Here is a 10,081-nt window from a genome sequence, read left to right as displayed (position 1 = left end):
AGAACTGTAGAATGGGAGGGGACATGGTTTGTAATTCTAAGGGTGTTTTTATTCATGACTTTGCCCATCAAATGGACATCCACTGATGACAATGTACATTCTATCTAAAAATGATTCTTTCCCACTTGTATGGCGTACTAACTATTTGGAAGTGATGCATTATAAATTGACAGTGGGATCCTGTGCATGTCAACTTAGACATGTCCCACTGAATTCAATGGGACTTACTCCCAGGTAAGTATTTATAGGATTAAAGCCCAAGAGCACAATCTATAGCATTTATACTCCTCTGAGACTGTAGTCCTAAACACACTTATTAAGGAGTAAGGACCATTATATTGAGTGGAATTTACTTTGGAGTAAACATACTTAGAATTGCACTTTACAAAGGTGAAGGTGTTTTAGCGTCAGTTGTGAAAACATCCTAGCTTGTACCTCTCCAAACATGTGTTGTGCTCAGGGCTCTGCCACACACTCTGCATCTGCAAAAGCTTAATAGACTAATTCAACAGCAAAAGCTCCCACCCCATATATTGCTTTACTTTGGGGCTTACAGCAGTAAGTGTCCTGGAAGAGCAAAGTTACAAGAGGATGTCTGGCACCATATTTTAAGATGTAATCCTGTGCACACTTAGCTGGGAGTAAGCCCATTTCAGCTCAGTGGAAGTTACTTCTGAGAAGATATACACAGGATTAGGTTATTAGCGTTTTTATTGTTGTTGGATCAGATTTGGTACAAAATCCATTGGAGTATTGTTACAGGGGAAACCATCATTAATTGAAAATATTTCTTTTGTGAACCAATGTGGAAAATTAGATGGGGTCTTTGGTAGTAAATCTATCCCCAAAATATTAAATACGTATGCTTAATATCATTTCAGCTAGAACAATGGAATTTTGTAGCCCCTGACAATTGTGATGTTTGCTGGTTTCTTGTAGTATTGTATTTTTTTCTGTTTTTAACTGCAGTACTTCTACAGGCACAATGGTACTATCTATTTTGTACAATGTTAGTTGTGAAATATAGTTAGTTGCATAAAATGAAAGTCTGATGTGATATCTAAAACTTGCATAACTCATTTCTTGGTGTTTCTGTTTAAAATCTAATTTTAATAACTGGGTGTTGTTTTCAAATGGACTACTGCTGACATGGACTGTTGGTTAAAATACTATGCTATGAAATAGGCATTCTCTGCTTGGGTTTTAATGGCTTTAAAGTACAGGTAAAAAAATAGGGGTTTTTTTATTAAAAAAAACTAATAATGGGAGCAATGTAAACAATTCATTTCCTCCTAAATATTGGCAAAGGTTTTTTTTAATACAGTCGTACCTTGGTTTTCGAACACCCTGGAACTCAAACGTTTTTGCTCCCAAACGCCACAAACCCGGAAGTGATTGTTCCGGTTAGTGAACATTCTTTTGGAACCCGAATGTCCAATGGCGTTTCTACAGCTTCTGATTGGCTGCAGGAGCTTCCTACTGCCAATCAGAAGCTGCAGTTTGGTTTTTGAACGTTTTGGAAGTTGAACGGAATCCGTCCAAGGAACGACTGTGTATATATAAATAAATTGTGTTAGATAATGTTCATGGTAAAAGGTAAAATAAGTAGTATGGTAGCTACCTAAATGTTTGAAAAAAATCTAGTTAAAACAAAATATACATGCTTTGCTGGTGAAACAGTAATTGGCATATCCAGTTATTACGATTACATTTTCTATAGGCACACAGACGTAGGAAGCTGCCTTAGTCCTGCTAGCTCAACAATGCCAACAATTGTCAACAATGGCTAGCAGTGGTTCTCCAGGGTTTCAGGTATATCAGCCCTATCTGGAGTTGCTGGGGATTGAGCCTAGGGCCTTTTGATATAATCATACCCTCTATTGTAGGTATTCCATAATTTCAGAAATTTCCTTTTCCACCCCACTCCTAAATCAATCAATCATCATCATCATCGACTTTTATTGCGCTAGCCATAGGCCATGGCATCATCGAGAAAAATAACAAAAGGAAAAACAGCAATAACCACAAAAACCATCAGGCACCACACATACAATATAAACCACGGTCACAACTACTAAGATTGTTTGTTGCATAAAATAGAATAGCAGAAGATTCTCTAGTGAAATGTGCCAAATTAAATATCCAAATCCCCTTTGCAGTTGACTGCCACTCCTTAATCATGAATCTTACCTGAGCAACTTCATGGGTGTTACAACATTTGAAAGTGACCGTAAACACATTATTTCCTCAGGGCCCCTTCTATTAGAGCCAATTAGTATTTGTATAACACATTTGCTTAAATCATGCTGTGGGATATCATCCAGTTGTCAGCCTTAAAAGACAAATTATGATGAAATAGAAGCAGTAATGAGATTGTAATTCATGTTTTAAGCAAGAAGAGAAAAATACTCTTTAAAAAAAGACATTTCATAGTTAACATTTCGGAAGAGTAATAAAATGTGAGTAATGCCATAATTCTTAAAAATAATTACATTTAAGAGACCTTTGCAGTATTGTTTTATCCTTTTTACAGACTGTGGAGCTAACGTTGGCAAGGATGTTTTAAAGAAGCACAACAGTTAAAATAATATGAAATCAGGTGGAACCCACTATTATTCTGAGAAATTTGGAGGAGTGTGGTTCAATAACATGCTGCTTAGATATGCTGATGCATACAAAATACTGTTACCAACCAAGTTGAAATGTTATAGAATACATTCTAAATAAACCTCCATTAATTGCATGGTTAAGGTGTCACTTTTAAGCAGTTTGCAAGCAAATATTATAAAACTGGGGGAAAACCTGCATCCAGTGGCTAGTGCTTGAAGAGGCGAAGAGGTCACTTGGGTGCTGCTAACACAGCAAAAACAATCCAGGAGGCAGCAGTTACGAGTTATGGGACTCTGTAGCCGCACCAGGTGCTGTGATTCTCCAGCTGTCTGACTTCACCCCAGGAGGCACACTGCATTGTCTCCTATGACAGAAGGATGCCAACACCACCAATATAAGCCAAATACTCCACCCATCAATTGGAAACAACATGTAAGGTTCATTAATTGCATAGTTGTTTAGTGACTTATATATACAGTATGCTCATTTTAACTTCTTGTGTTTTTCACTGTTGAAACGTTTGGTAACCAAGAGAATAGTATGGCCTCCTTCAATATTTTACAAGTAAAATCACCTGTGACAGAAAGCAATCCTCTAAATGAATGAAATAAATAATCCATGTGTGTTCAAAGAGGCTCATTAGTTGATGAATTTGTCGTCCAGAATGATAGTTGGGCACTGGACAATATCTGAAAAATTTTGCTTCTACAAGACGAAGGGAATATGTGTATTCATTTTGGTGAGGGGGGCATTATTTCACCATAGAAAGATTGTCCTTCCTTGGGAAACTTGGAACATTAATTCTGAATATATCAGAGAAAAAGGCTTGCTTGTTTGAGATGACCCTTCTACAAGTTAACCAGGTAGGAAATCCTTCAGCAGCAGTCCATTACAGCCCACAAACATATCCTTGCTACCTCTGACAGCAGCAGATTGTGCATCCATGGTGAATCCCTTATTTTCGAAGAAACAATTGCAATGTTGGGGAAATGGAAGGAAAACTGTAGAATATATCTGCTCTGATGGATGATACAAGAAACACTGTTCACCTAGCATATGGTATAGTATATAAAGAGAACTGTCTTTGTGAGCAATTTAATTTTCTGTGGAGTAAGGACATGGGGAAAAGAGTGGTTTTGCAATTCCTCAATAATTATACCTCTGACTAATTGCTGCACCATGAAAGTCTGGTGTGATGATGCAATTCTGGATTTACTGGAAAGGGAACGATTTCACCCACTGAACTGTGTTTCCTTTTAATAAGCAAAACTCTGGTCAGATTTAGAAATATTTCCGGAACAAAACTATTTTGTGGCACATTCCAAGAGGTAATTGCTATGTGATCCATATATTCCAGCAAATAGGTTTATTTAAATAACTATCAGTGTTCGGTAATAGTATGCCTGCTCCATTTGTAGCATCATTTTGCTCCCTAGGAACTTGGGCTGGAGGTACCTTAGAGCACTGTTTTTCCAGCCTGTGGCTTGCAACTCACAAATGAACTGTGGGCTTTTAAAGAGCTTGACTCTTAATCATAGACATCAAAGGCAGTGCCTGCACTTCAGAAGCAATCTGTAATAGTCACTCAAAGCAACTCCCTGTATGACCATCTGCCAGTAAGGGTAGTTGGGATTTTCAGCAATGATTGCCATGAAGATGAAATACAGAAGCAGGTTATGTATCAATAATTGTCTGAGACTATAATCTTCAAACCCCACATTGACTAACTTGTTGGCAAACTACAAGTTCAGCCACCCGCCCGAGTCTTTCCAAAGTGGGCTTTATCGTTAAAATGTGAGTATTTCTAAGTTTCATTATATCGAACACTGGTTGTAAATTCTATGTTTTTAGAATATATATTTTATAGCTTATATCCTTGATGGTTGGTGTTCTGACATTCCCATAAAAAAAACTCTGAATAGCTTTGTAAGTACTCTAAATATTTCAACTGAAGTTATGCATTAAGTAAATTTTTGCTCGGATGCTTTTAAGTAATGGTTATAAAATAGGCAAATGTGCAGTTAAAATGCACAAAACTGACAGCTGTTGAAGACCTAAAATGAGTCCAAAACTCATGTGATTATAAATTGTGTCACCCTACCAAGTAAATTTGGACTTGTCGATCACCGTACAAAATGGTTGGGAACCACTGCTTTACAGATTGCCCCCACCAGGTAAGACACCCCCCCAAAAGATATAGTATTTGCATTCCTCCCCTTGAAAGTTTCTTGAATACTATACAAAAAAAGGTTTATCTTATTATTTGTGATCAATGCTACTAATCCCAGGGAAGTAGCTTGTGATGACACAATCTCTGGAACAGCAAAGACTAGCCGAGGTAAGTGACCTGGGTGCCATAACAAAAGATACTGTGGGTACAATTTCGTGTAATGTTAAAACAAGCTCCATCTTTCAGATACTTTTCATGCCAATAGAAGAGGTGCTTCACACACACACACACACACACACACACACACACACACACACACACACACAAACAAACCTTGCCACTTTGTGTTTAGAGCAAACAACTTCCATGTTACTGGATATCATTGCTATAATCTTATTACATTACTCAGCTGCATACAGAGTTTACATATTAAAAGCCCATCTCCTTCCCCAACCAAGAATTCTGGGAATTGTAGTCTGTTAAGGGTCCCAAGAATTGTGGCTGTTACATACCACCAGTACATATTCACCCCAGTGCAAAAGTTTGTTACTAGTTCCCTGTACCTTATTTGCTTTTAAAGTTCAGAACAACAAAAATAGGAGGAAAGTTTTAATGTCCCCGGACACCAAAATAAAGTTGATATATCCTGAACTCCCAAATAAGCTTTGGCAAATACCCCATACCATCTACTGCTATGATCAGGAGACTCCCACTCTTGAGCTCTAGAATACTGTAGTGTTAACCAAAATTATTATACAGTACTTGCTGACACTATAAAGACCATAGAAGGCAAGTAACTGGGGGTTGGCCACTCCACAACATGACTTGGGTCAGCACAAGTCTTCTTCTTAATGTTATTATTCATGCATGCATGCATGCATGCATTCATACAGCCAGGTGGGCGGGGTATAAATAACATGTTGTTGTTGTTGTTGTTGTTGTTGTTTGTTGTTGTTGTTGTATTATTTCCAACCCGTGGTGAAGCGTTCACACGAAACACCTACAAACTGCAGCCGACACACTAACGTGTGGAGATACACCGTCTGGAGAGCTCTGTCCTAGCAAAGGTGGAACGGGGGCCAGGACCGGCAACCGACTTCAGCCGCCCGCCTTCGCCTCCCTCGCTCGACGGTGCAGCGCTCCCAGCCGCCGCCAGGACAGGCCTCCAGCCGCTGCTGTCCCTCCACCAACGCCAAGCGCTCACAATGCGCCACTCACCCCACCCCTCCCCGCCTCCTGGCTCCGCCCTGAGAGCCCGGGCCTCGTCGCCTCCGCCTTCTTCCTCCTCCTCCTGCTCTCGAGGCAGCTCTCCTGCTAACTACCTCAGCGGCGTCGTTGCCGCCGTGGCGGACTTGCTCCTTGCGGTCGCCGGCGCCGAGCGCGCGTTGCTTTTGTTGCTGGCGCTCCCGCTCCCGGTTAGGCCCCGGCTGCTGCGCGGTGCAGCCGGGGCCGCCGGAGGATGAGCCGCCGGCTGGTGCAGGTGGTCTTGCTGTGCCTGGGCTGCGGCTTGTGCTCCTTGCTCTACGCCTTCAGCCAACTGGCTCTGTCGCTGGAGCAGGAGGCGGCCCGGCGCCAGGGGGACTCTGCCTTGCCCGTGCGCAGGCAGCTCAGGGGTGGCGGCGGCGGCGGCGCCTGGAGGGCCGCGGCGGGAAGCGCAGGCTGCAGCCAGCGAGAGCCGCCGGAAAGGTACCGTCTGGGGACGCCGGGGCCTGCGTTTCCTGCGAGGAAGGAGCGCCTGAGTATTAGTAGCGCAAGGGGCGGCGGGTGGGGGTGGGGTGGGGTGCCCGTGCCTTTGCTCCAAGCGCGAGGGTGAGGGAAGCCAGGAGCGTCCGCACCTCAGGTAGTTCTAGGCTCACAATCGCAAGAGATATATTGTGACAAAGTTGGATTTGCAAAGAGGCACTTCCAGTGCAGAGGGCCGGGTGTTCAGACTGAGTTTACTCCAGATCTTTTCCCCAGATTTCCGCCCTCCCCATCCTGCCGGTCAAGCATTCCGTGGCTACGAAGCATGCGTAATCCTCACTGCGTTTTTGGTGCCCCCGCCGGTCACCCCGCTTCCCCTGTTCCTTAAAGCTGTGAGGAGGGCTGCCACCGTGCAGCTTAAAAGGACCTCTAGCTGGTCGCTTTTCTCTCCAGGTGGGAAACAGGAGATCAATCTTAACTTTGCGGTCATCCATTCCTGGTATGCGCGTGTATGGGAAAAATAGCGCTTTCTGTACGCTTGGCCCAACACAGGGGAGTTAAGAATGGACAGGTGGGGAGGGAGAATTTTAGGCACGTGCTTCTTTGTTTATTGATCACATAAATAAGCCTGTGCAGTTATTGCAACCCCCTATAATCCATGTACTGTATCTCTATGGAAAGAACTACTGGTAATTAACCAGAGAACCTATTACTGTTACTTTTTTGTAACTGGCTGCCCAATAATATGTACTTCCTGTGTTCTTTTTCTTTTTATGTTACGCTTTTGGTGTTGCTGTTGAAAACCAGTATTTGTATACATATATATGTATATATATATTACAGGAGCCTAAAGTGGAGAAATGGGATTTTGGCAACACAAATGGGGCAGTTGCCCCTTTTCCTACCTGCTCATAAGCCATGACAGGCAGTTGTATTCTTAGCTTAAAGGAACCAAATTGGGGAGACTGGGCTTGAGACATTTCCTCTAAAAATCTCTTCCCATCCTTTCCCCGTCGTCTGCTTTCAGACTGTAAAAAAAAAAAAATTCAGGCTAGTCAGTAGTGACACTTGAATGCTTGTGCCTGCATATTGATTTATATACTGTCAAGGTTTCCTGGCAGTAGGTGATGGTCAACAGCACAGCCATATTTCCATGGCTTGGGTGAAAGTTTCTGCAAGGGGGAATTACTCTTATTAAGTAGAAGCAAATCCTGCTTCTTCCTGGCTGCATCCTGTGCATCTGTACACTCAATATCCAGTTTGTTTATTTTATTAAAAGGATTAACCGATACAGTGGTTTTGACCTTATTCCCTAGTGCAAGGCAGATTTCCACTTGTGCAAACAGAAGTTCCTCCTTCCCTTATCTGTGTAAGAAATTTATGACTTAATCCAAACTTGGGCTGCTGCCTGGCAGAGATTAACAGGGCAGGGCAATTGCCGGGCTATTGTCATGTGATGCTAGTACAGTATGTTTGGGTCCTAGAATGCCACTACTTTTTCCTGTTCCCAGAATTGCCCCTATCACAATAATGGTGCAAAAGGAACACACACCAAGTGTAGAACAGGATAGCAAGATTGGAACGTAGCCTACAAGCAGAAGTGCCGTGCAAGCAGTAGCGCAAACATAGGAAAAGCATACCCGTGTTTCTCACATTTTAAGTCATGTCTTATATTTATTTTTACTCCAAAAAACCCCGCCATGGCTTATTTTCAGGGGATGTCTTATTTTTTTTTGTTAGGCTTTTTAATTTTTTACCGGTATTAAGCTTTCAGAGTTTTGCTGGGTCGGGCTTGGTGCGGGGCGCGCTGCTGCCCTTGCCGGCTCCCACTGGGTCGGGGCTTTCCCTCTCTGAGACAACTACGAGCTCTTCTCCTCCTCACCCCCCAGTCGTTACACGGCCACCGCGCGGGCTTCCTTACCCGGGTTGCAGTGCAGCGGCGAGGGCGGCGTGGCGACGGGCGACGAGGGGGCCGGGGAAGGCTGAAGCAAAGGCGACGGCGGAGGCAGCGGCGGGTCTTTGGGGCCACCAGCGCCCGGCGAAGGTGCAGCGGAAGGCGGCAGCATGAGGTAGCGATGCGGAGGGGGTAGGCAGCGCACACAGAATGAGTGGAGGCACGGCAGCAGCTTGGGCCGCCGGCTCTGGATGTTCTGGCCGCACACCCCGCAAGTGTCCAACAGGTTGAGCCGCGACTCTCCGTCGGCCCGGTCCGCGGGGCCTTGCCGGCTTTCAGCCTCGTTTTCCCCACCCATGGCGACAGGACCGGCCGCAGTGGGCCCTGCTTCCGCCATAGGCTCGTCCATTGTTCGGCGGCGGCAGCCATTTCAGGCGCGAAACGCCTCTCACCCAATGGCCGCTTCTGCTCTCACCCTCCCCCCGGCCTGCTCACGAGCGGAGCCCCGCCCCTTCACGGCCGCTGGGAGCAAGCGACGTCGGTTGCTCGTCGGTGTGATTGGCAGGCTGTTCTGGGCTTGGTTGAATTCGGGGTGGGGGATTCATTCAAGAAAGAGCCGGCAAAGACAGCTGCGTGCGCTGTGCCGAGCCCCGACTCAGCGGGAGCCGGCAAGGACAGTAGCGCGCACCGCGCAGAGTCCCGACTGAGCGGGACCCGGGAGAAACAGCAGCGCTCGGCGAGGCGCACGTTGCAAAAGCGCCATGCAGACCTGCTCCCACCACTGCTCCCACTCAGCATGTCTTATTTTTGGGGGATGCCTTATATTTTATTGCCTCCAGAAAATCGTGCCATGTCTTATTTTATAGGGACGCCTTAAAATGTGAGAAACACGGTAGGACTGGTCTGGAAGCAAATTCACATTTGGTAAAAGCGTGACCATAATTGGGCTTTTTATTTTATTGCTTATATTGTTTATTATTGTTGTTGTTATTTATTTGTTGACCTTCAGCCAAACTGTTCTACAGTGGGTTTATAAGAAAAGAAAATACTGTAATACAGGCATCCCCAAACTTGGCCCTCCAGCTGTTTTGGGACTACAACTCCCATCATCCCTAGCTAACAGGACCAGTGGTCAGGGATGATGGGAATTGTAGTCCCAAAACAGCTGGAGGGCCAAGTTTGGGGGTGCCTGCCATAATAAAATCAGTATGAAACATACACAAAAAGCAATAAGACCAGTGATTAAAATAGCAGATTATAGTAAAAATTTAAGAAGCCTGGGAGAACAAAACATTTTTGCTCCAGATCAGAAGGATATCAAGGCCAAGCAAAGGAATGACACAAATGGGGTACGATTACTCAGACCTTGCTTTCCATGAGGGTAGAGGGCAGGGGGAATTCAGGAAAGAGCCTTTGGCCATTGCACATAACAGTTGTGAATGCTTATCAGAGGATAGAATACAGTGGCTGGGCTATATCTGTCACCTTATGCCACAGAGGCTACTTTCGCCTCTTGTGAGATGTAGGAGCAGCCACAGATTGAGAACCTCATTTTAATAACATATTTGGACTGAGGCAATGCCATAAACGAGTTCTTGCACATGCTGTTACAGTAATGCAGAACCTGACTAGGTTATGCATGAATTTGCCTGAATGTAATTTTGGGTAAACAGCATTTCCGTGCGCTGCTCTGGTTTCGCCAGAAGCAGCTTAGTCATGCTGGT

General features: G+C 44.5%; 1 protein-coding gene across 2 annotated transcripts in view; it reads left to right on the top strand.

The window, feature by feature from the left end:
- Positions 1-5,136: 5,136 nt before the first annotated feature.
- The window catches only part of GXYLT1 (glucoside xylosyltransferase 1), a 38,608-nt gene continuing 33,663 nt past the window's right edge, over positions 5,137-10,081 (top strand). For both annotated transcript variants that reach the window (XM_035127647.3, XM_035127646.3), the window contains exon 1: positions 5,137-6,466. In XM_035127647.3, the coding sequence (XP_034983538.1) occupies positions 6,240-6,466 (227 nt within the window). In that variant the 5' untranslated portion in view covers positions 5,137-6,239. The remainder of the gene's footprint in view (positions 6,467-10,081) is intronic.

The sequence above is a fragment of the Zootoca vivipara genome, chromosome 9 (assembly GCF_965207765.1).
Source record: "Zootoca vivipara chromosome 9, rZooViv2.hap1.1, whole genome shotgun sequence".
NCBI lineage: Eukaryota > Metazoa > Chordata > Lepidosauria > Squamata > Lacertidae > Zootoca > Zootoca vivipara.
This window is presented reverse-complemented; position numbering and strand designations above follow the sequence as displayed.